This window comes from Carassius auratus, unplaced genomic scaffold (assembly GCF_003368295.1).
Source record: "Carassius auratus strain Wakin unplaced genomic scaffold, ASM336829v1 scaf_tig00216123, whole genome shotgun sequence".
In the NCBI taxonomy this organism is placed as follows: Eukaryota; Metazoa; Chordata; class Actinopteri; order Cypriniformes; family Cyprinidae; genus Carassius; species Carassius auratus.
In genome coordinates, this window is record NW_020528421.1 from 100,066 (window position 1) to 126,372 (window position 26,307).

The 26,307-nt window shown below is 37.3% G+C and overlaps 1 protein-coding gene across 2 annotated transcripts; it reads right to left on the reverse strand.

Moving 5' to 3' along the window:
- Nucleotides 1-646: 646 nt before the first annotated feature.
- On the reverse strand, nucleotides 647-25,840 carry LOC113097144 (integrator complex subunit 2-like). Of its 2 annotated transcripts, none has more exons than XM_026262342.1 (25): nucleotides 25,444-25,840; nucleotides 24,573-24,866; nucleotides 22,058-22,196; nucleotides 20,206-20,308; nucleotides 19,876-19,989; nucleotides 17,233-17,363; nucleotides 16,959-17,129; nucleotides 16,652-16,872; nucleotides 16,284-16,409; nucleotides 15,252-15,323; nucleotides 14,235-14,349; nucleotides 12,901-12,969; nucleotides 12,379-12,513; nucleotides 8,968-9,144; nucleotides 8,057-8,165; nucleotides 7,096-7,200; nucleotides 6,654-6,818; nucleotides 5,664-5,865; nucleotides 5,457-5,582; nucleotides 5,149-5,350; nucleotides 4,775-5,056; nucleotides 3,855-3,962; nucleotides 3,420-3,525; nucleotides 2,881-3,057; nucleotides 647-1,634 (listed from the first exon to the last, which is right to left on the reverse strand). In XM_026262342.1, exons 2-25 carry the CDS (start codon nucleotides 24,863-24,865, stop codon nucleotides 1,462-1,464), a joined length of 3,621 nt encoding a protein of 1,206 aa, XP_026118127.1. In that variant the 5' UTR covers nucleotide 24,866; nucleotides 25,444-25,840; the 3' UTR covers nucleotides 647-1,461. The 2 variants fall into 2 exon arrangements, with proteins under 2 accessions (XP_026118127.1, XP_026118126.1); XM_026262341.1 differs by having other exon boundaries at nucleotides 24,573-24,869.
- Nucleotides 25,841-26,307: the final 467 nt, after the last annotated feature.

Genomic DNA, 26,307 nt, shown 5'->3' on the forward strand with positions numbered 1-26,307 from the left:
TTCTTCAAAACAAATTCTTTTGATTTCCACAGAAGAAAGTAAGTCTGCCTGGAGCAACATGAGGGTAAGAATGACAGATGACAGATTTTCATTCAACCACTCCAAAAAAAGCTAATGTGAAGGTTAGGTCAAACTTCATGGTGTAATTTGGCTCTAAAAAAAGAACATTCTTGTATTTACTGGATTTTTCTACTTTAATGTTAAGTATGTTGGGCCAAATTTGATTGCAAATTAAATGAGAGCATTTTCTAAAGCTCTCATAACACAGAAAACCATTGTTCTGGAGCAAAAGGAGCATGTGAATGGCCAAGTTTTTCATTATGTTTCAATCATTGATCATTTCATCATTGAACATGCATAAGCGTTTCCATGTGTACTCCAGGCTGTGGATCCTGTGATTCTACATGTGACAAGAGCGCCCCCACATGGATCTAAAATTATGTGTTAAACACTATTTTTTCACCATGGATAAAGGATAAATTAATATCAGGGCATATATGTAAAATATTAGTTCATGCAAATGTCTTCAGTTTCCTGTTGGTGCATTTTGTGAGTTGGAGTTTTGCCAATGTGGCAACCTCAATTTGATCAGAATGCCAGCCATATTTCCTCCTCAATTTGTGTAAAAAAAAATCCTGAAAGTGTGTAATTCTTACTATATTTTTAATGATGTATCTGAGTTTTCGAAAAGATGTTTTAATACAGCATAAGATTTGACATGTATACAAAACCAAGGTCACAATCACAATTCAGACGTCACGTTTCAAGAAACAGTGAATTTGAGCCAAGAAAACACTCTTTTAAATGGTGGTCTAGAAAACAGACCAATAATATCACTGCTAAGTGCCCTGGACACACATTTTGTCGCACACTCAAATACACACTTAACTAACACACTATTTAGAAAATGCCTTCTACTAAATCTACAGCAAGCTGCTTAGTGACCAGAATTACTCCAATCCTTCAGGACAGGCTAGAGAATGAAAGTCCAATTCACTTAAGACTTAAAAGACGCTTCCTGGAAAGCCAAACATTGTTTTGAGTCAAATATAGATGGCGGTTTTAGGCTGGCAACAGAATATGGAATTGCAAATCTATATTTTTATCTTTCAGTACATCTCGTCCTTTGTTTGGAAAAACGGTACCCCATGATTTGACTATTCATTTATACCATATAAGTAGAGTTCACGTAAAACTACATTAAATTAGAATTTCTTTCATTACCTTCATTCCAGATGTTTGCATAACTTGTGGTATGCCAAAATGGAGGAGAAAATTCATGTTCAGTGTTTTAAACGGACTGGCTTTAAACTGAAATGGTCCCAGCACTAGTCCAACAGCTGCAAGTCATCTATCATTATACTGCTTTGCATGTTCATAAGCAGATTTCTGTAACATGAGGCTTGACCTTAACATGGGACAAACAGACCCATTAACATTTCTATTTGTCTGTTTGTGTTGTCACAGTGCCTGTGTGCTGGAGCTGATGATGTCCATGAAGGTGGCCTCTATCTGATAGCACAGCTGTACATCAGGATCGGCTCCACCCAGCTCCTCTGCAGACCTTTTGCGTAGAGAGTATTTGGATTCTGACAGCGGTATTTCCTGTGGCTTCTGTCTGACATACTGCAGCCCTAAACACAAGAGCACAGTGGATTAGATTTAAATCCAGGGCTACATGATTTGGCCACAGCATATTGTGATCATGTCTTGATAAATACTGAGAAATGAACTGTGAAAAGATAACCTCATATTACTGATGCTTAGATAAAAGATAAAGGAACAAAGAAGGAATGGAACACTTTGGAACAGAAGCTCACGTGCTCAACAGACTGTGCAAAAACTTCCAAAGAATGCCATTTTTTTGTCTGCAGAAACAGTTAGGGTCATCAGACTTGAAAGTCAGTCTCAAATCACTTTTAACTGACCCAAAAGTGAAGTGAATGAAAACAAACCAAGTTATCTGGGCTACCTGAATTTGCAAGTGGATATTCATTTATTTTAACTGTGATGGGGTCACAGGTCACTTGTCACTAACACAAGTCTTTTTGGAATCTATGAAGTTAAATCTGATGATAATACAATAATTAAATATTTTAGTTATCGACTATTTAAATGCAATATTAATATAATAAATATTGATATTTTATTCTGAATTGAACATCAATATAATTAGAAAACTAAAGAAAGAACTTTGCGCTTTAATATGCAGTTGACAATTATGTATAAATTATTTCAAATGTCAAAATCTTCACTTTTGAGCCACAATGTCTTTTTGCGGTTGTTTAATAATGTTGTGATTCACCTCGCTGTTAGTTGGTTTTGGTTCTTGGCTTTTAACTCTTTAGCTCTTAAGCCTTTTTGGTAACACTTTTACAACAAGGTGTCTTCTGTTAACAATAGCTAATGCATTAATGAACATGAATGAACAATGAACACTACATTTATTACACTCTATATTAATCTTTGTTAATGTTAGTTACGTTAAGTTCATTGTTTGTTCATGTTAGTTCAAAGTGCATTAAGTAATGTGCATTATAGAACACGTTAGTAAATGAAATTAAATAAAGCATTAGGAAATACTGAAATTAACATGAACTAAGATTAATAAATGCTGAAGAAGTATCAGTCATTTCTAGTTCATGTTAACTAATGAAACTTATTGTAAAGTGTTACCAACTTTTTTTTTTAAACCTATGGAAAAAATACTTCAAGAACAAAAGGCACCTGAAAAAGTCGGCATGCACTTTTACTCTATTAAATCTGACTCTGAACGGAGTAAAATAATAAAACATCTTGCCTTGCCCCTGCCCCATACAATAGCCATTGATCAATACAAATTTAAAACATTTCAGCCAAATAAGGCAAGAATACACTCACTGGCTATTAGAGGGTCAATATCTCTGGCCTTGGTGGTGACATCAGCAGCAGACACCTGTCCCACCTGAACCAGCAGGGACATGACATCATCGAAGAGTGGGGGGAAAGCCTTGCAGAACGAAACCAGGCATGGCAGCGTCGGCATGAAAAATGCAAAGCGCTTGGCACGGGTCTGCACTGTGAAAGATACCAAAAATATAAAGTAAATATATTAACTCTGGTACTCCATTCAATAAAACAATAAATGGATGGCTGATGCATAATTCATAAACACTGCAGAAGAAGGTTTGTCACAGGCAGTAATAAGTGGCCAGCAGAGGGCAGTGTGTACTAAGAGAATGGGACGAGTTTGCACAGGCTGGTTTTTACTACAAATGAAGTCAAGGTAATGGTCTGATATCTCCAATTATCAGTGTTATTTTTAGACATTCTTTAATAAAATGCCAGCCCTAATAAATTAATAAGAACAGAGACCAAGGTAAAGAGAAAATGAAAGAAGGTTAAAGAGATAAAGCAACAGCTGAAAGAGTTGTTTCTACCTGTGAGGAGGGTGCCCATCACACTAATGGCAAGACGTGCCACACTGAGGGATTTGGGCAGGGCATACTGGGTGCACAGATGGGACAACAGCTGTATGGCGAAGATCTGTGCCAGACAAAACAAAACTCCCATTAGCATCAAGCCCAGAGGTCAACCCTGAGGGCTCACCATGTGTCTGTGATTAGAGTAGCAAAATACATACTCTTTATACTTTCAACTTATATCTATACAGCTCTAAATTAAGTTGTAGTACATACTATAAAGCTATAAAGAGTCTTGCATACTAAATTCTAAAAAGATAAATTATATTCTGTGTATATTCATGAGATAACAAATGAAGGGATTCATTCACACATGAATTCAAATTAATTGGCAACTGATCGATTTAGTAGTCCTGACTGAAAATATGGATGGACGGACTGATAATTGCTTACCTGTTTCTCCAGCTGCGGCTGAGCGAGGAGTTCTGGGATAAAGTCTAGACAGATGTGCATGGAAGGAATTCCTGCCACCGTCAGAGGGAGCAAAGCCTGCGGATAACCCTAAAGAAACATTTAAAGAACATTTAGAAAACCTTCAGAACTCAATTAGAGCTTTAGAACCCAATTAGTGAGTTCTTTGATTTGGTTTTCCTTTATCTGAAACCAATTCACAAAAACCTATAGGCTGCTTTATTATTAATTATTCAAGCCAAGATGAAAATGAAATGATTTTTTAATACACGTTTCTGCTAAATTTGCAAATGATGTACTGGTGCACAGAATAGTGTCAAAAAGTTTGACAGTATCGTTCTACAAGTTTGAGGTAGGAAATAATTATTTTATATATATATATATATATATATATATATATATATATATATATATATATATATATATATATATATATATATATATATATATATATATATATATATATATATAAAATTCTATTAAAACAATTATATTAAAAAAACACACACAAAAAAAAACTGCATTTATTTCAGACCAGAATCTATTATTTTTTATATATTTCTTTACTACAACTTTTAAATTAAATGAATCCTTGAAGCATTAATTTCTTTAAAAATTAAACATTTCTTTTGAACAGTACTGTAACTTGATTTGAACCCCTCCCCTCCATCCACCTGTCTTACAGAGACCACTTGTCACTAATAAATCTAATCAATTCCCAATGGATACAATTATTTGTTTCCTACTGAATATCCTGTTTCACTCTGAAATGCATGACATAATGTTAAATCCACATAAAAAACACATTGTGTGTGTACTGTGTCTTATGATCATTTCGCATGTAAGTATAAAGTATGTATCATAATGGTGATGGCAGTACTGTAACAGAAAGACTTAATTACCTGAAAGTGTACTAGTTTGGCAATGTTGGGGTCTGCGATGAACATTTGGTGCAGCAGGCAGCAGATGAGACACTGCACCTCCCTCAGGTCACTGAGCAGCCCGCCCTCTGCCTCGCGCTCCCCCTGGGCCTCCGCGTCGCCCACCTGCTTCCTCATGGGAATACCTGGAGCAGACTGAACGCTCCTCAACAGGCTGTCTGCTCCTCCACCTCCTCCCAGCTGCAGCTCCTCCTGAGGGGACGGCAAACACACCTCCAGCAAGATCTGCACTGCGGCACTGTCCTGAAGGTGGACAAAAACAACACAAATATGCCAAATGCACAAACTGGTGATTCAGAGATCAATAGTAGAGATGTGTTTGTGCATGCGTCTACCTGAGCAGCCAGCAGAGCGTTCTTCAGCTCCTCTCTCGTGACCTCGGGGGTATCAGGTTGGCCACCCAGCCCAAGGTTTGATACCGTCTGACCTTGACGCTCAAATTCAGCAGTCTCTTTCAGGTGGGCGTTCAAGTAGGCCTTAGATGCCAACAGGTACCCATTCAGCATATGAAGTGTGATGTCCATTAGTGGAGGACACCTTCATGAGAACAAACACACATTCCTTCAGTAAGACTAAGATTTGCATGAATTATGGAATTTCTTTATAGGGTTTTTCTTATCAGGCATTTCTAAGCAGGTAATACCTGAAGACTCTGGAGTCGCAGCGCAGGACGATGAGAGGATCCACCATCAGATCATTCTGAGTGTATTTCTGCTGCCGCAGGAGCTTTACTGAAGGCTGCAAAGCGTTTACTGTCATCACCCACAGCCTGACAGAGGAAAGAGACTTAGAACGAGTGCTAAAGTGCAAGATTTCCTTCCATTTTTACTAAACACAGAGGAAGTCTCACTTGCGTGGCATGACTGTATTAAGTACCATCCAGAGTTTGTTAACAGTCTGTAGGATCCTGCGAGAGACGGCGTCCTCTAAGAGCACCCCCATGCTGGCAGTCAAAGCCTCTGCGTATGGGATCAGATCTCCCGCAGAGAGCAGCGTCAGGTGCTCCAGGATGCGCAGCAGCCTGGGCCCACCAGAGAGAACATTCTGGAAAGCTAAGAAAACAAAAAAGTTAATGATTAATACTTTTTTTTTTAAACACGCACACAAATGACGACTTTTAATTCAAAGACAAATGTAAAATATTTGGATGATTTTGATTTAGATTAGATTTTTTCTCATTAAATATAGCATTATCCTGTCACCGTCTGTGAATACAAGAGTCCTGTGGAGAAACAGGCCTGTCAGAGCAGTGTTGTATGAATACAGAAACACCTTCAGGCTCATTACTCCGCAGGTGCAAAACTGAGTCATGCACATGAAAGGTCAGACTATAACAACAAACTATTCATATCATAGACCATAATAAACACTTGTGATCTCGTCCAGTGCCAAAGGGCCTTATGAGTCCCAATGTAGATTTCAGTGGTCTGGTTTAGTGTAGTGTGAAAACTGCGTGAGAAAAACATTGTACAGCAGAGATGTGCTAATTGCTTTTGCAGAATCCACCTGAGCTACAACTTTTCTATTTTTACTCAGGTTAATTGTAAAAAAAAAAAAAAAAAAAAAAAAAACATGTACATACAAGGTCCTTATTTTGACCTTGTGTTTGATATAACCAAAACTGACTTTTGACATATACCCTTTTCTTCATTTTAAATCAATATTAATGTTTTTTACTGTGTATTTTTACTGTCATCCATCAAAATGATTTTTAAATTACGAGTCAAATTTCGAAAATGTAGTATATGGCAGAAAATCTTTAATGCAATCTCGGTCACATGAGAAATGTGATTTCCACATTTTGCTCTTAACTAAGGGGCTGATAGTGTGAGTTTCTTACCCTCTCGTAGCTGTGTCTGCGAGTATTTGCAGGATGAGGATGTCAGCAACATCTTCCTCAGTAAAGGCAGAGTACCAGTCACTTCTTCTTCACTGATCCAGTCCTCCACCATGCACAGGTGAGGATAGTTTGTGGCCAGTAGACGCAGAAGAGCAGAATGTAAGCCTAAAAAATCAATTCAAGTACAAATTAGTTTATAACTAATATATATATATATATATATATATATATATATATAAAATTGCATTTTTACTGTTTGCATGTATATAGCCTGTAATCCAATGCACATAAAATTGATGAAACATCTCTTTAGAAAGATATCAAGTATCAGTGTCATGTAATAAGAAAAATAATAGCATCTAGTGATGTAACTAACTAGGTTTGTATTATCACATATGTTTAATCTATATAAGTGCAATGGAGGTTAAGGGGTGTCCTTTACCTCCCAGCTCCTGCTGCAATCCTTGGGCCTGGCGAATGAGGTGTTTAATGGGAATCTGGTCCATGAGGGCAGGAGAGTAGGATTTTGGTTTCTTCTGCATAAGTGCTGGGAGGAGAGAGAACGCATGGTTATCAGGCTGTTTGTTAAAAATAGGCCTCTGTGGTGCAGCTCATGTACAGGTGATTTTTCATTGTATTCCAGTTCATTAGCACAGCCAAAGGGCATCATTACTCCAGAATGATAGAGGAGAAGAGAGGGAGAGAGAGAGATTAAATAAGCACAGCACTCTGGGAAGAGCTGTGTGCATAAACACTGAAGAGTAACCGCTCTAATAACCGATGAGAGGCTTCCAAAGCAAAGTCAAACTGCAGGTGATTGGTGTGAGTTTGAAGCTATTAAATATGCAGAGGAGAGAGCAAGAAGCTAAGCTGTATCACTCTCATCCTAATATTATAACAGCACTCTGGGTGGCAAGACAGGAACTTACATAAGCAAGCATACACCAGATTACCTGGAGATAAAATTATTAAATCCTAGTGTTCAGAGACTATCATTTAATAGTTGAATCGTTTAAATTTAAATAAAGAAAAAGACTGTAAGAGAAGACAAAATCAGAAAACACAACACAAATCTAAAAATAAAAATAAAAACATTCAAAAACATATTTTTCAACTGATTAAACTGTAATTTGAAATGAATGGATCAATCGGAAAAAAGTGAATTCTAAATGCAAATGTAAAACAGGAAATATACTATTCACATTTAAAATGAAGTTTCCATCCATCCTTGTCCATAAAATGTAATATTATAATACAATACAAATAACTAACTTCAAATTAAATACAATTGTATAATAAAGTAAAAAAAAAAAAGCTAATAAACTAAAAGTTAATTTAAAATAAAAACTAAAATTAAGTACATTTCACCTAACTTATGTCAGTAAATTGTTTAATATACCTACCCAATGTCTTTGTATTTGCGAGCAGAGCTTCCTCATACGACAGGATGTAATAGAGAATGAGCAACTGGGTGGTGATGGTGTACTGTGAACGGACTTTCCCTCCATCTCCCTGAGAGAGAGAGACAGAAACAAATAGAGGTCAAATAGATCTGGAGATATACAGTGTATAATTTAGACAAGTCACATTTATTTACATAGCGCTTTATAATATACAGAACGTTTCACAGAAGCTTCACATTAATAAACATGAAAATAACACTGTTAATGCTGTAATATAAAAAAATTATGAAACAAATTCAATTTGACTAGTAAAGCAGCTTGACAGAAGATAATAATACCATAATTCAGCTAAATTTAGAACATTGTATCAATGCAGTTTAACAACTGTAACAACTTCGGTTCATCTCTACATTAGACAATAGTGTCATTATTCAGCTCAAGTCAGTTCAAAGTTGATCAAATTTTGTTCAAAAACAGCGTGGGTTGCAAAGTTAATGTCATTTTCAAGCTGAATTCAGTTCAAATTTTGTTCTCACCCGATAATATAAATGCAGTTCAAATTATAATATTAATTTCTATCAGTGATTTATACTTTACCACAGACCACACATGATAACAGGTCTTTAACACAATTAAACCTCAGCTGTTTTAAAGTACCTTTTAACCTATATTAATTATGCTTCTATCAAGGATCAACACAATTTGCTTTTATCGTTTAAAAAAAAAAATCTGAATCTTTGACTTGTGCATATTGCAATATCCAGATGCCACTGGTCTAAAAATAACCTTCAATAATATCTATGCAACTGATTTTTTGCTACTGCAGGCCAGTCATTTATCAAAGTTAAGTTTTTTTCTTTTTTGAGATTTTGCAGTCAACGCTATCAAAAAGATGCTTAAGCTCCACCCACCCCTGCCAAGCCCTGGAAAACATTAAGGATCTCCTGCTCTGTGATTGGCTGGTTGGTGGCCTCAGGGTTGGTTTTGGAAGCCGGGGTCAGGATGGAGTTAATGTAAACATCAATTAATGGAAGGAGCTGAGTGTGGAGTGGAGTAGTCGTCTCGCAAAGCTGTCTGAAGATCCAGTCCTAAGAAGAAAAAGAAAGAAAGAAAGAAAGAAAGAAAAAGACACTCAGAGATCATTCAGAATAAGTGAATTATCCAATCATCTACCTCTGGCACTCGGGTGATTAAATCATCTTTCCAACTGAGCAGATCAATAGCTATAACATGGCTTACTGACTCCAGAGGAGGCAGATTCCAGCCTTTAAGGCTGACAATGTAATTGTGAGGAAAAATTCTGATCAGCCGGGCGATGCGCTCCCACATTCAAAAACCACATCCTTAATTAAATCAATGGAGTGTCTTTCCATGAGTCAGGAGAGGAGCCAGCCAGTCAAACAGATAATAGAACCCAATGGATTCAAGTCGATACTAGCACTGAACAGAGTCAACAGAGTAATGTAGTGTCGTTAGAAAGGAGAACAGAAAAACAAAACAGGACAGGAAAGAAACAGAACAAAACAGACTGCAAAACAACAACAGAATTACAATACAATAAAATTTAACAAACGAAACACAAACAAAAGAGCAGAATAAACAAACAAAAGTAATAGAACAGAATAGAATAAAACAGGAAACCAAGTAAATTAGAATGCATTACAAAATAACACAACCCTCATGAATAAATTCTCAGTTTTACTCACCAGTGGAGGCTCAGTATAAGCAAGGTATTTCTACAGTGTTTGGAGTGAGTTTAACACATATATATCTTCACTCGCCGAACACACTGTCAAGCGATCTGTGATAAGTGGTGGGCGGATCGATCCTAATATCTATAATATCGATACATACACTGGTATTGGTATCGGATCAATACTAGCCTGATGAGATCAATACTCTAGGTTAATATTCTCCCCTCTAGACTTAATACATTGCTCAGTACATTCAACAAAGAGTAGACATGTCTGTGAGAACAAGAACCAACTTATCCATCTCAATTTTCAGTGTGGAAGGAAGCTTTTTTCGGTGAATGTGCGAGACTTCGGCTTCATTAGGCACAGTATGGAAACAAAGAGAAAAATAAAGTGCAATATAAAAAAAAAGTACAATTGTTTGTGCTATCCACTCTGTGTGTCTAAAATTAATACAATACATTAAGATAATATGGTAAGAAACACCAGTTTACAATATCAAGCAGCAAAAAGTGCACAGCTAAAATTAGCTGAAAAGTGAATGAGACTGGAATCCAGACCCATGAAATTTACAGAGTTTGTCCTTTTTATACAGAATCTCTGTCTTCAACCATTAAGCCACGTTATGCTTTTTTTTTATATATATATATAATGGTTTTCTATTAGGAAAACACTTAACATTCATGGACTTTGCATTTATACCCTGTGGTGCTTGCCTGCATATTTTAATATTACTTTCTTAATGCATTAAGTCACATACATTTTTTTTTTCTTTCTTTATAACTATTTTCTATGGGAGGAAAATACTTAACATGAAACTTTATGCATTGCTTTCATATTTTGGGCTTGAAAACTCCTTTCAGAAAGTCAAAGAATATCCACATAGCTTTAAGGTGAATGTAATATTTTAGTCATAACAGCATTAGTTATTGTTAATTTTCAAAGTGTAATTGATCATTTGAATGTATGTTTTTAAATGAAGAAATGATCTGCATCGGTATCTGTATCAAGGATACGAGCCCTTAATTTACTTGGAACGGATTGATTTGCAGTTTCGCCCACCCCATCTGTGATATTCCTCAGTTCATCTGAATAGACGCGCAGCACACCTGTATTTGACGTACCTTAAACTCTAGTGTGAAGGCGCATTGACTCGCCATTGCATGCAAAGAAAACTAAGAGAGTCTTTCATAACATGCAGAATTGACACATGTAAACAATATTCTTTGCTGTATTTTCCTGTCAAAATTACAGAGTTCCTTTGAAATTCTTCAGAACTGTCGGTTTTCTGGTAAAGGGGGGGGAACTAATGCACAAACGACAGTCTCATTGGCTGACTCTCACTATTATCGTCCCCGTGTTTTGATTTCATGATTTCAGCAAATTAGTTCAAGGCAATGCACACAACCTGATTAATATTCATGAATCCAGAAGCTGATTAATCCTTAGTGCATCTTATTTTGTTCTTAGTAGAACTTGTAGTATTATTATTATTATCTTTTCATTATTATAAAAAATTTTTTTTCCCATTTTCTTACAGAAACACTGAATGACCAAAAATGCACCACCATCAGTTCTAAGTTCAGTTAAAATGACTAGTAAGCATTAATACATGGTTTCCAAATTTTAATTCTAATTACACACACACACACACACATATACTTATATTATATATCAGTCTGGTGAGTAAACTAAAGTCCATTTCACACTGCGATTCCGGCAAATACACGGGTAAAGTTTTCTGGCAATTGTTCCCGGGTCGCTAGATTGTGCATGTTCACACTTCCAGTGATTACCCGGGATATGTGCGTGCTTTCACACCCACCCCGTAAAGGTCCCGTAACGACACGTGACATCAGGGCGTGACATGTAATGTAGGAGTCGAAAACGTTAGGCACGTAACACTTTCATTAAAGCTTGCGAATGATCTCGGCGTCAGCGCGGAAACTGAGGAACTAACTGATCTCTGCTTCATTACAGTTTGCACATATTTTTTTCCCGAACATTGATCTTCCTTCAAAACAGCCGGTAAAAGAGTTGCGCGATAAAGTGCGTCATCACTACGACACCGCATTAGATCTGGCTTTTGTTCACACAGCGCTGATTCCGGGACTGAACCCGGCAATGCTACTAGGTCCCCGACCCGGGTTCAATGCCGGAATCAATCCTTGGACGTGTTTGCTTTCACACAAAAGGCGACCCGGCAATGTTCCGGCAATTTACCGGGTCCGACGTGCAGTGTGAAAGGGGCTTAAGAAATTTGCAATACAATTACTAAGGTGTCCATAGAGGGTTGTCAACAGAATAGAAAACATAATAAAATATCTAGCTAGAAAATAACAGAAAACAAAATAAAACATAATAAGATATAACAAGCTAGTATATGTAACTAGAATTTAACAAACAGAACACAATAGAAACAAATGGAACAAATACAACAAAACAGAACAGAAAAAAAAATTGTTGTGTGTGTGTGTTTCTCAACTGTTGTTTTGTTTGTTATTATAGCAAAATGAGAGTAAACATACTTATGATTTATTCTGCTGAAGAATTAAAAAAAAATGAATACAACACAACAATTCCAACAGAACAGAAACAACACAGTCAGAAGAGTATTCTAATGATTACCTTTATGGACACTTTGTGTTTGGTGAAGGCTCTGCTCCTCAGGAGCTGGTATATGCAGTGGATGGGGAGGAATCCTGTGATGTTGGCACTGAGGTTATTAGTAACGGCCACTCGCACAGCATGTGCTGTGACCACCTGTGACAACACAAAAATCCACTTGTCACTATATCCATCTTGATGCCACAATTTACATTTAAGATATTCAACAGATGTCTTATCCATGATGACAAAAAGTGCTTTGTTTCAATTCGTTAGACTGCCATGTTCAACAGATGGCAAGTATGCAGTTCTCAAAGATAGCTGCTAGGAAAGGATATCCATAATAGTGCATGTAATAATATGACAGGCTGTTAGTAATTAAGATGTTTGAAATCGTGCCTACACAGTTCTTACAATATGTCAAATAAATTGCACATACTCAGAAGCACACAATTATTTTTACAAAAACATTACTCTTATTAGGAGAGGCTAACGGCCGCTTTGCATTAAAACACCATCAATCCAGTGTCAAGAAAGAGGCACCTGTTCTGTGAAGATTTCCTGAGTGAAAATGGTCTTCATTTTGCTCAGTGAGCTGGGTTTGATGGCGATCTGTGGAAGGATAAGGAGTTTCAGACAGTTCTCAACTAGATTAAACTCTGTACAAGGTTTAGAAACTTCAAAAACAAATTTCAACAAAACATGAAGTTTTTTTTCTTAATGCCGAAAGTGACTCATTCTGGCTAAACAAACCCTCCATGACTCATCTATCTGTACCACATCAATAATGTACGACTCAGCTAAGGGCAATAACATATTACACAGACGTACTTTAGCCTTCTCTGGGATGTGCATGTTCCTAGACACTAACAATCAATAAATCCACCAATTAACACCCTCTCTTCTGTGACTTTTACAGTGCAAGCTAAGTATAATGGATGTTTTACACCTAGAGGATTAATTTTGGAATTTAACCAATGTTGGCATTTAAGCCCCAAAGTAAACAGGACTAAGTACCCCCTTTGTTTGCTTCTAAATTTGACTTGTTTTTATAGAGAAACAAACAAAAACCCCAATACCTCTAGAGTGAACCCCTGATGGATAGACTGACCTACTGCTGTAGGCACTAGAATTAATTAATTGTGTCTAATAAAAAACTAATTTGCTTAATTATAAAGCATGTTTGCTCATTATAAGCTAAAAATCAAATGTCCAGAATGTCCAAAGCGGCTGTCTAGGTAAGACAGTTGAAACAGCTAAAATTCCTATTCAGATGGGTTTGTTTGAAATATGTGTTTCGCAGATGTACTCTGTGAAATCCCAGTCTTCGTGTCCTCACACAACTGTGGTAAAAAATTACAGCGCATATTAGCTACTTTTTCATCGCCTATCTTTGGGGTCCGCTGTGAAATTAAACTCACCGGGGTAGAAACATCTGCGATTGTGGAATGTATTTTTAACACTCATTTATACACTCATTACTCTAACTAAAAGGCCAATCCTCACTTAATGCATTACCTCGTGCACATTCATTATAGAATTCCCTAATCATATACACCATTGTTCAAAAGTTTGGGGACATAAATAAACATGCAGAAATCCAGAAAGGACACATTAAGTTGTTTTAAAGGGACAGTAAAAACATTAACTTTTCAAATAAATGCTATTGTTTTCAATTTGCACATGCATACACCGCACAAACATCTATGACATCCAAATACATTCAAGAGACACTCCCATCTTAATAAATTACATGAAATGACAGGCATCCGACGTTAATAATAATAACTTGGAAACCTAATGCCCCCAGATTAGTGCTGAAGTGTCTTTACTGTAGGTTTTATTCATTGGCTGACCAACTGATTGCTTAAACTCACCTTCATCCCAAGGGTGGAGCAAACCAGCTCGATGATGGCACTGAGCTGGTTGCTATGGAAATACATTGCAACCAGTAATAGCATCTCTCCAAAAGAGGCAGAGACACCGGCGGCACTGGAAAGAATAAGAGAAGGGAGGAGAAGAGGGGGACAGAAAGGCAAAATAGAGTGAAGACAATGAGTAGAAGGGGAAAATGCTTTAAAAAGAGTACATATTTAAACACTCTTTTATATAGAACAAACAGATAGACACATATCAACCCCCAGGTTTACAGTGGGCTTCACATATACGATAACACTAACCACAAACACCCTCGGGCTGTGCATCGATGGACATTTATCTCTAAATTTATGTGGATAAGCGCTCCAATCATAGTGGGTCACAAGGAGCACAAGCTACAGGAGATGACTTATAACCCATCAGCTGCTTATTAGTTATTAAATTGAAAAAGCCTGCCACTGCCTAACCTCAGCTTAACCCCATCTGTTTTCATTCCATCATTCATGCTCTCCCCATCTCACTTTTATAAGCATAAAATTATCTAATATACTGACCACATTTACCACATTTCACCACAAATGCTTTATTTTTGCACAACACATTTAATTTTTTCTGGTCTACTAAAAAAGTGGTCTTTAAGTAAAAAAAAAAGGGCTGTACTGCAGGCTAAGATTCATATTGGCTCACCAGCCTATGCTTCCAAACCGCCTTTATCTACAACAGAAGTGGGTCTGAACGCTCCAGACTGGGAAGACCTCAGAGGAATGAAATGATTGCGGACATAAAGAATGTGAAAATTCAAAATGTAATTTCCAAATACTTCTTAAATAGTTCTCTATGAACTAAAACTAATTGGATTGAAGGATAAACAGACGTTTGGAACATAAGCAGACGATTCTGTTTCCTGTAAACTTCTCCAGAAGATTTCCTTCTTGCCGAATCATAAAATAACAGGCATTTTTAGTATGTTGTAAAATGCATTTATTGGTTGTTATGGGTTTGAAGGGCTTCTGTACCTCTCGAAATACTCCTCCTCTTTTATCATCCAGCTGAGCCACATTACCATCAGTTGCTCCTGTTCTGGAGTACTGCAGAGAGAAGAAACAACAACAGCACCATGACGCATCTGGGTTTAAGGACTTTGAGTAAATAAAATTATTGCACCAGAATTGAACTGAATTGAACTTCACATTAAACATAACTGAGTCACAGAACATTAAAGTGCTAATGTTGATGTTTACTGTAAATACAAAGTGCTTGCTAATGTTACATATTTAAAGTGGTCATGTCATGCAACAGTTATTTTCCTTGATCTTTTGACATTCACTATTGCCCAAGTTTGGGGTCTATAATGTGTTTTTAATGTTTTATAAAAAGAAGTCTCTTGCGCTCTACATTTATTTGATCCACAATACAGCAAAAATAAAAAAAAAAACTGTGGAAAATTATTACAATTTAAAATAACTGAATTTAAAAATGTAATTTATTCCTGTAATTTATTCCAAAACTGACTTTCCAGCAAACCATTGCTCCAGTCTTTAGAGTCACATGATCCTTCAGAAATCACGTGAATATGCTGATTTAGAGGACAACAAAAACTTCTTATTATCAACGTGGAGTAAAATTATTTTTGTGGAAACTGAGATGTATTTTTTTTCAGTATTCTTTGATGGAAATGACAGTTCAAAAGAAACGGCATTTACTTGAACTACAAACCCTCTGTAAAAACATAAAAGCCTTTACAGTCACTTTTAATCAATTCAAAGCCTCCTTATTAAATAAAAGTATTACTAACTGTCCATAAAAGAATTGTACTGACTACAATCTTTTGAACTGTAGTGTAACAGTTTAGCAGAGTTTCAGAAGTCCTAAAAGATCAGCATTAGCACAGATTCAAATGGAGGTGGAAAACTGTGTCAAACTAAATTATAATGATTTATGGCACATTACCACTGAACCTCAATGACAACATTTTAACTGAAGTATGATATGACCGTTTAAATCTTTAAATCCTTATTTAGGTGGAGTATAAGTGTCAAAGTGTGTACCTGACGAGGGTAGGGAACGCCAGCAGTTTGCAGAAGGACAGGGAGACGAAGCGCACTCCTGCCGGTGTGGCTGGAGGACGACTGGTCATCAACTGCAACAGTTGCTCCGCCTCTTCATCTGTGGGCCTGCGGAAAGAAAACACATCGGTAACCACCATTAAAACTTCGCAACATTTGGAAGAGGTATTCAGTGTCATTAGGAACTGAATGTAATAAACTGTTGGAATTAACTTCCATAACCTCGCAATGGAATGAAGCCAGAACCAAGGGGAAGTCAGCACCTTAAGCATCTAAATTACTCATGGTTAAGAGTTACTATACCACCCATTTATACTTTAAAGAACTGATGTGTGTCAGCTGTAGCATACCGAAGACCAGCAATCCCCATAAGTGCGCAATAGAGCCGCAGCAGCGCACTGGCCTTCACCACATGCTCCTCCCGCAGGCCAGAGTACCCCGAGCTGCTCTCTGAGTCCATGTCACTGTCGTTGGGAACGTGGGTACTGCGGGAGCGGGGTAAGATGGCCACCAGCTCCAACAGCAGCTGCCTCCGCATCTGCCACAGCACTGAGCTGCTCTCTCTTTTCCTCTGAAGTGAGACACATACATGCATTTCATGTGTTTACAACGCAGCTTATCATCAATTGTCTGCGTGCTTCTGTTGTTCCTCCTTACCTGCTGTCCGTTGCGAATGAACATACTGAACCAGGTACGCACTTTTCCATTGGTGCCCAGGAGTAGGCCGCTGACATAAGACACGAGAGGACTAACCGCCTCATCTGCCGTGTCTGGCTTGTAGTCTAGAGTTAGAGCAACGCCCAGACCTGGAAGATGACACTCTTCCACCTGTGGAAGGACCAAGGGCTTGATTTTAATGACACATGGTTCGGATCAATTTAGCTGCTGTCCATTACCAAGCATGACAGGTGGTATAAAGCTCGAGACTCACCACCATGGCCCTGATGTTCAGAGCCTGAGAAGGGTTCATCTGACACAGCTGCCGGAGAGCTTCTGTCCTGCGTCGCCCACCCACACTCTCCTCATCCTGTCGTTCTCCGTTCTTTATCAAACCCCTGCACACTGGAGACACAGGGACACATGAGCTACTTCGATTAAATGTGCTGCTTTTAACTTTAAGTAGCCTGAAAACCACATGAAAGATGCTAATTTTGTTGCATTTTTATTATATACATTAAGTACAGTGCAAAGGTCTGGGGTCATTAAGATAAATAATGATTTAATTCAAATCTTTATTCAGGAAGGATTCATCAAACTGATCAAACGTGACCGTAAATACAAGAAAAACTGTTACGAAGGACATCTTTTTCAGATTTTCTATTCTATTCTTTTTAATGTTCCATTCAAAGAACACTGAAAAAATGTACCATGTACCGAAAAGGTTGTTTTAAACACTGATAATAAGAATTGTTCCAAATCAATACATTAGAATGACTTCTAAAAGACCATTTGACACTGATGACTATAGTAATGACTGCATAAATTCAGCTTCATTTCACAGGAAGTTCTTATTATTATTAATTGGTATATGAATTAATATTATTGTGTTTGCCATTTTTTTAAACAAATAAATGCATCCTGAGTGAGAAGAGGCTTCTTTCGTTTTTTTTTTTTTTTTTGGCCTTTTGACACTTTTTTTTATTGAAAGACACATTCGATCAAGAAAAAAGAAATGGGCCGGTTAACATGGTTCAGTCTCAGTTTACTAAGATGCACAGGAATGCTAACACATAGCTTTTCCCAAATATTATATGTGCCATTGGGACAAGATGTAGACCAGATTTGATACTGTGAGTCCATGTGAGCACCAAAGCTAAACTTGACTGATCGTCACAACTACTATGTTACAACTCAAATGAGATCATTTAAAAATATTTTTCACAAATGTCTTTCTTTATTTAGCTTGGAATCCTGCTCTCCTCTCAACTTGAATTAAAATATCAGTTTACCTTTTACTATGTGATTTTAACCACAGATGACATTTTGCCACGCTGAATGATTAGAATTACAGAGAATCTTTTATGACGGCTGCCGGAATGATATTAGTTTCAATAGCCCCTTATGAAAAAACGCCTGATTGAGGGAAACCGCAGCTGAGTCTGTCACAATTCATGCTGCATCTGATTACAGTGCATCTCCATAGATAAGCTCTTTCCCTTAATGATTCAGCCTTGAGCGGAATATTCTCCCAATGAAAGATCCTGTCTAGGTAATCAGCTTTGAGAATTGGCCATTCAATAATACGAAACATTTCAAACTGGCTCTGAATGGAGTCTCACACAAATAAGCTATTGACTCAACAAGGACCTAGGAGTGATGAAAAGATAGCACAGACTCTGAGATGTTTTTATTTCCACTTAGAGAATCTCTGTGGAAAACCCACATACACACATAAAGAGGTACACAAAGAGACCCATGCCCAAACTGCACATAATCAACCCTGCCATACTCATCAAAATGGAAATTCAGCACCTTTTAGATGATCGTGCAATGGCCACATAAGACAGATAAAATGTAAAGTAAAACTGAGTTTCACGTGGATTTATAGTAAATGAAGAAAAACAAAACCTATTTTTATATTTTAAAAAGAAAACTAATTTACATACCCCTGATCCAAAACCTAGAAACACCTGAATGCAACTCCAACTATTTAAAAGTGAATTCACAATTTAATGAACTTTCATAATGTGGAATGTTTATAAATGTGACCTGTGCTGGCAAAATGATTTATAGCAAATAGCTAATTTTTTTTAATATGTTATTTTTATTTTTACATTTTTTAGAATTTTTATTTATATATATATATATATATATATATATATATATATATATATATATAAAAAGTTCTCTGATAGTTCCAAAGCAAATTCACCTAGCAACATTGCATCTTTTCCTCCACTTCTTTTCTCAATGATCATTTCTATATTTTTAATCACAATATTGCAAGTAAAGGTACAAATAAAGATAATTTTAGACGTTTAATTACTATTTGGAGCATTAGGATCACTAGACGAGGAGGGCCTAACTCATTTTGGTGAAAACCTTAAATTAAACCTTTTTTTTTTTTTGCATATACCGTATTTTTCGAGTATAAGTCGCATCAGTCCAAAAAAACATTACCATCTCCAGCCACGAGAGGGAGCTCTATGCTGCTTAGTGTAGGCTACAGGAGCACAGAGCAGCATAGAGCTCAGTAATGTTTTCTATTGGTTCATTTCTCTTGGTTCATTGCTCTCGGTTCATGTCAAATTAATTTTGATAAATAAGTCGCACCTGACTATAAGTCACAGGACCAGCCAAACTTTGAAAAAAAGTGCGACTTATAGTCCGGAAAATACGGTAGTTTAAAATTAAACTACATTCCGTATTCCGACTCATTTTGCCAGCACGGGTCACAAATGAACATGTCTGATTAAATGTGCATAGTAGGCCAGGCACGTGTAAATAAAAAGTACATCCAATAAGTGCTGAATACATGTCTTTAAACGACAGGATAGTGAATGGATTAAAAGTGACATTTTTAATTGTTTTTGATTCGATATTTGTTGGATATTTCAGCAGATGATTGACATACCCTCACTGAAGCTGTCTGGGACATTTGCCACCAGCAGACACAGGAACCACTCTCCGTTCCGCACGTGAAGCAGCGCCTCGGCCACATCAATGATGGGCAGCAGAGAAGGCAGCTCTATTGGGAGCAGATAAATAAAAGAATATATATTTTCTGTTTAAGACAAATTTATAGTTTTATCTTCAAAGACAGTAAATAAAGGACAAAACAGGACAAATGTCAGGCACAGCTGAAGTATCATTTTAGCAAGTGTTTTCTTTTCTGACATGCTGAAGGAAATGTTTACAGATGTGATGATGATTGTGTCATAGATTGGGTCTTTGAACCATTCACCTGCTTGTAGGATGCAAAGAACATCAGCCACTTCCTCCAGGTACACGGGGCTCTCAAACAACTCAGAGGACCGGAGGAAAAACTCTCCATTAGAGTCAGCCACCTGTTCAACACAGGAAAATATTTGAACACGGAGTGTGATAGAATAAATTAAAGATAGCAAACATCTTCTTCAAACATCTTTATGAAATATTGAGGAAAACATACATGTTTAATTTCTTTCTTTCTGTCTTTCAGTTTGCTAAAAGGATCATAATAGCTATATCATTTTTTTATGTTTTGAGAATTGGTCTCTTATGTCCACCAAGGCTACATTTATTTGAACAAAAACATAATAACAATGTATACATGCATACATACATACACACACACAGTGCCTTCATTTTTTCACTTTTTGTTATGTTTTCTTATGTTAAACTGCTTTAAATTACTTTTTTTTCCCACATCAATCTACACGCCATACACAATATTGACAAAACTAAAACAAAAATGTCACAACTTCGCAAATTAAAAAAATAGCTGAATTAAGTGTATTGTATAAGTATTCACACCGTTAACTAAACGTTTAGCTGAAGCACCTTTACAGTCAAGTAATTTTTTTTTTTTGATGCTGACAATTTTTTACTCATCATCATTTAGTAATTATATGCCATTCTTCTCATCTCTTCACCTCTCATGCTCTGTCTGGTTGGATGGGGACTGATTCACATTTTCAGAATATTTGAATAGGTTTGAGCTTAGGCTCTGGCTGGGCCACTCAAGGATATTCACTGTATTTCAGTCTGTATTTTGGTGCACTGAGTGTTCCTTCTACTCTGACGAGTCCCTCAGTCCCTGCCGCTGAAAAAAACTTTACTTTTGGGGTGATACTCTGCAGGTGATGAGCAGAGCTGGTTTCCTTCAAAAATGATGCTTAGAATTGAGGTTCATCAGACCAGAGAATCTTGTTTTTCAAGAGTATGAGAGTCCTTTAGGTGCTTTTTTTGCAAATCCCAAGTGTGTTTTAATTTGTCTCCACCGAGGAGAGGATTAAGACTTTACCATAAAGCCCAGATTGGTGTAGTGTTGCAGTGAAGTTTGTCCTTCTGTGGATTTCTCTTATTTCCACACATGATCATGGAGATCAACTAGAGTGACCATCAGGTTCTCGTTCACTGCACTAACAAAAGCCCTTCTCCATCAGTTTCTCAGTTTGGCCAGGAGGCCAGCTCTAGAAAGAGGCATGGCTGTTTCAAACTTCTGTTACTGTTGTTTCAAACTCTGTTACCGCTTCTATGACCCTTCAATGAAGCAGAATTTTTCTCTGAACTCTTCCACAGATGTGTGGCTTGACGCAAACCTATTTCAGAGCTCTACAGACAGTTCTTTAACCTCAGTGCTTGATTTTTGCTCTGATATGTATTATCAGCTGTTTTAATAATCAACATTTTATTAAGACGTGTGCCTTTCCAAATCATATATAAATATGTGTGTGTGTGTGTGTGTGTGTGTGTGTGTGTGTGTGTGTGTGTGTTTGTGTTTATGTTTATATGAAGAGCTCATTTGCAAAGACGGATAACAATTTTCAAAAATCTTGGTGTGTCATTGTGAATTCCAATTAATCTCAAATCAAACTGCAGTCGGGTTATTTTGATTAGGTAAAAAATAACAAAAAAATAAAGCTTACTAACACGTATAACACAAAAACTTTTTTTTATGAAATAAAATGGTGTTATCTTTTTTTGCACAATAAACTCCCTATAAATATATATATATACACACACACACACAGTAACTAACTTACAGTTGTCATTAAAAAATGATACACTTCACTTTTAAAGGACAGATCATTATCCAGAAGTAAATACTAAACCTTGTTCATAATGGCCAGCAGTTCACTAAGAGCCAGTCTGAGTCTCCTGAGAGGATCACTGTGCTCAAACTCCAGAGTCAAACCATGCTGCAATTGAGAGACCAGAATGCTCTCGCCATTAGAGCCACCAGCCTTATGTCTGTAGAGAGAAAATATAATTCGAATCATCAGATATGTAAAGGGGGGGTGAAATGCTATTTCATGCATACTGAGTTTTTTACACTGTTAAAGAGTTGGATTCCCATGCTAAACATGGACAAAGTTTCAAAAATTAAGTTGTACGTTTGAAGGAGTATTTCTGTTCCAAAAATACTCCTTCCGGTTTGTCACAAGTTTCGGAAAGTTTTTTCCGAGTATGGCTCTGTGTGACGTTAGATGGAGCGGAATTTCCTTATATGGGTCCTGAGGGCACGTCTGCCGGAAGAGCGCGCGCTCCCGTATAGCAGAGCAGAGAGAGGCTGTGCACAGACAATCACTGATCACAGCGAGAGCGTCGCGAAATATCACGAAAGGAGTGTGTTTTTGGTTGCCAGAGCAAGAAAACCCTGCACAGATTACCAAAAGAGAAACAGCATTAAGGGACCAGTGGATGGAGTTTATTTTTACAGAGCATCAACGGAGTTGTGCAAGTGTTTGTGTTTGTTCCCTGCATTTCGAAGATGCTTGTTTTACAAACAAGGCCCAGTTTGACGCCGGATTTGCACATCGTTTATTTCTTAAGGATAATGCAGTCCCAACGAAAAAGGGTCACAATCGTGTGTTGGAACCGCAGCCGGTGAGTAAAACTGCTTCAAATATCTCTGTGTTGTTAACTTAGCTATCGGCGCGTAAGCACATCAAGTAAACAACATGCGATGTTGTCATCAAACTGCACTTTCCACATGTACAGCTTAAAAAAAAAAAGAAAAAAGAAAAAAAAAGACGACAAAGTGGAACTTAGTCATTTTCCAAATCCGCTAAGCTAATATATCGTCGCTGCCCGATGAAACTCACGTATGTCCAAAACGGTTACTTTTCAGGAAGTGAAAAAAACACTGTATTTCAAAAGCAGTTGAATGTAGCGTTGTCATACTTGGTACGGCATCTTTACATGTAACCATATTCTTGCCAGTGTAATGATATAATCCACATTTGACCAAAATTGAGTTTAAATGGACATACGTGCATATTTTACAGTAATGGTGGTCGATACGCGTTCTTCCGATCATTAATTAGAATGGCCAAGTCACGTTTCATATTGACAGATGAATACGCTCAGTTTATTAAATAGCCTACGTCTTAGTTTATTAAATACGCTTAGTTTATTTAATATTAATTATAAATTTATTAAATGTCTCTTGCAAACTATGAAGTGACAATGAATCAATACACTGACATGGTAATGCTAGACAGATACTTTGTTTGCACAGTCCTACCGTAATTTTGTCACTCCTAGACGTACGTCTGGCGTCAGGGGGGAAACGTTTACCTCGATGAAGGAAAGTCATTGTCTCACCAGGCTATGTTTATTTACTTTACCTCACGGTGTTATTCGGCTATCCAGTGCTGAGCTTCGATGAAACTTTACGAGACCGGCGAGATGCTTCCACAGGGCGGGAGATACGCGGCGTGATTGACAGCTTTGACACCAAATGGATATACGTGAAAATCAGATGACATGATTTCACAACTTTTCATTGGCCATTTAGATATGTGAAGCATACTGTATACGGAAATGAACCTGGACATTCAATCCGTCAAAAAATCTCAAAATCGGCAAAATGGACATACGTGGTTTTCATCGGACAGCGACGATATACAGTTTCAGTACATACCACACAGAGACGCCTTTGCTGATGCTGCTCTTGTTAAATTTCAGCCTCTGGATCTGATTCTGGATCATAAATATACACTGAATCTGACTGTTAGCCATGGTTTGTTTTGGATGATGGTTTTTCCCTCACGGTAATGTCACAGCTTCCAAACGCTCTCAACGCAAAAGCCTACTGGTGCTCGTGATTCTTTAGCTCCGCCCACACGTCACGCCTCAAGCCGGTCGTGTTTTTCCGGGACAAATCGGTACAGACTATCTTTCTCTTATGAATATAATAAAACTAAAGACTTTTTGGAGTTATGAAGGAAGCAGTACTACTCTAGGTACTCAAGATTAACAGGATATTGAGTGAAAACGAGCATTTCACCCCCCCTTTAAGCAAAATTCCTTCAAAAACACCTCTCTTAATTTCTCAGAGTAATTCTGAGAAAGATTTACTTATCTGATTTATTCTGCCAGTGAACGGAATCTATAGAACAGGGATAGACAACTCCGGTCCTGGAGGGCAACTATCTTGCAGAGTTTAGCTCCAACCCTAATTAAACACACCTGAACAAGGCAATCAGTGTTTTCGGGATTACTAGAAAAGTTTTTATGAGGGCTGAAGCTAAATTCTGCAGGATAGTGGCCCTCCAGGACCGGAGTTGCCTATCCCTGCTATAGAACGACCACATGAATGCAATTTCTAGCTTCTGAACTCACCTCAGCTGCTGCTCTTTTCTAGCGTCCTGCTCCAGAGCATGGAAATCCACAGACAGCAGTGCAACAATGGAGTTTACCGCCTCCACCCCTGACAGCAGTCGCAGGATGAGCTTCTTGTCCTGTGCCCAGGCATTACTCTGATCTGCAGGGGCACACAGAGCCATCCTCACCAGACAGGGCAGCAGGAGCCGCAGCTCTGGGTCACTTAAAGCTGCTAGTCTGACCACATCTACCTTCTGCATGGCCTCAAATGCATATGGACTCACAAACTGAAGACTGACACTGTCTGCCATTCTGCTGCAAAGAAAGAAAGGGAAAGACAAAGCAAACATTTGAGATAAAAAAAAAGGTTTATAATAACCATCCTTTACATAATATAAATTAGTCCAACTATTGCTATTACTGTAAAATCATTATAATAAACGGCTACGGGATTTATTCATTTCAATTAAGTATAACTGTAATTTTGTTTCATTTATTTTTTGGTGCCATTTGTGACTAAAACCCACACTAAAAACAGCACTGTGGTATTAACATGACTTACAATGTTAAACCCATGTTCCCATATTCCCATATGAATATGGTAATAAAACAATTCCATAGTTTAATAGTGAGTTTACTTTAGGTGTATTTATAAAAATTTATATTCGCGTTTTAACATTTGTTGCTCCAAAAAAAAAAAAAACTATTTAAAAAATACTATTTAGAATGCTCAGTCTGACGAGAACTGCTCTCAGATGCACAGCACAGTGAAAAACAAAGTTATATTTAACGTATCAAACTCTTTAGCTTGGGCGTTAATTTATCAGAATCTAATAAAAATTTATTTTGTATCATTGGGGACCGTGGAACAGTAGTGGAACCGACTTACCTGAAGTTTACCAGAGCCGCTGGCTACAGCAGAAACACAAGCCCTTATTAGGCCCGCGAGACCGCGGTCTTTCCTGTTTCTCACGCCTACAGGAAGTTAAGCGTCGTCGGTTAAGGCAGTAGAGTTTACCGGTAAGCTAACAGCTTAGCTGCTAGAGCTAATAAAAAGAGATCCATTCATCAAGATGTAACTATCTGAAGTACTATAATTCCAATATTACTATTTTTATACTTCATATAATTTACTTATTCTGCATAAAACCATCTACGTCCCGCAGACTGTTTACTGACATCAAGCTGAAAGGAAGAATGGTGAATTGTTTTAGCACAAGCGCTCATCTGCGATCGGTGTGTATACTGGACTCTGACTACGTCTCAAAACCTAGTGAGCCGCCTACCTAGACACCATTGTTTGGGCCATCACTGACGTGTGACGTGTTGTCTTAAGAGCGCAATAAATATGGAAAATTTACAAAAAAGAAAAAAAATATTTTTTACGTAAATAATATCTTAATAATAATAGAAATAATACCCAATTAGTTACTATGTAAACAGTTATCTTTGGTTTGAGACACAACCATGACAGAATAACGGACGGAGACTAATTTAACCTTTAGATGATAGAAGCAAGTAGCAAGGTCAGTTTATCGGAAATATTTTCCCATTAAATAATTTTTCGTTTGTTTTACAGATAATCATACATTTATTATTATTATTATTGCACTTTTATTGCGTTTGCTTTTATTAAAATTAGCACAGTAAACGTGGCCTACATGTGGTATGTGTCCATATTTACTAGTTATCATAATTCTATTTTAAATGTAGCATTTATAGTAAGAGCACAGTACATACAGGTGCAACCTAA

Bases quoted from the DNA above. Each gene is read 5' to 3' on its own strand.
- LOC113097144 (XM_026262342.1), bottom strand. From the start codon at position 24,865: ATGGCAGACAGTGTCAGTCTTCAGTTTGTGAGTCCATATGCATTTGAG. The intron at 17,130-17,232 runs GTGAGTCTCGAG...GTCCTTCCACAG, and splicing joins TGAACATCAGGGCCATGGTG to GTGGAAGAGTGTCATCTTCC. The intron at 12,970-14,234 runs GTGAGTTTAAGC...ATCCTTCCACAG, and splicing joins GCTCCACCCTTGGGATGAAG to ATCGCCATCAAACCCAGCTC.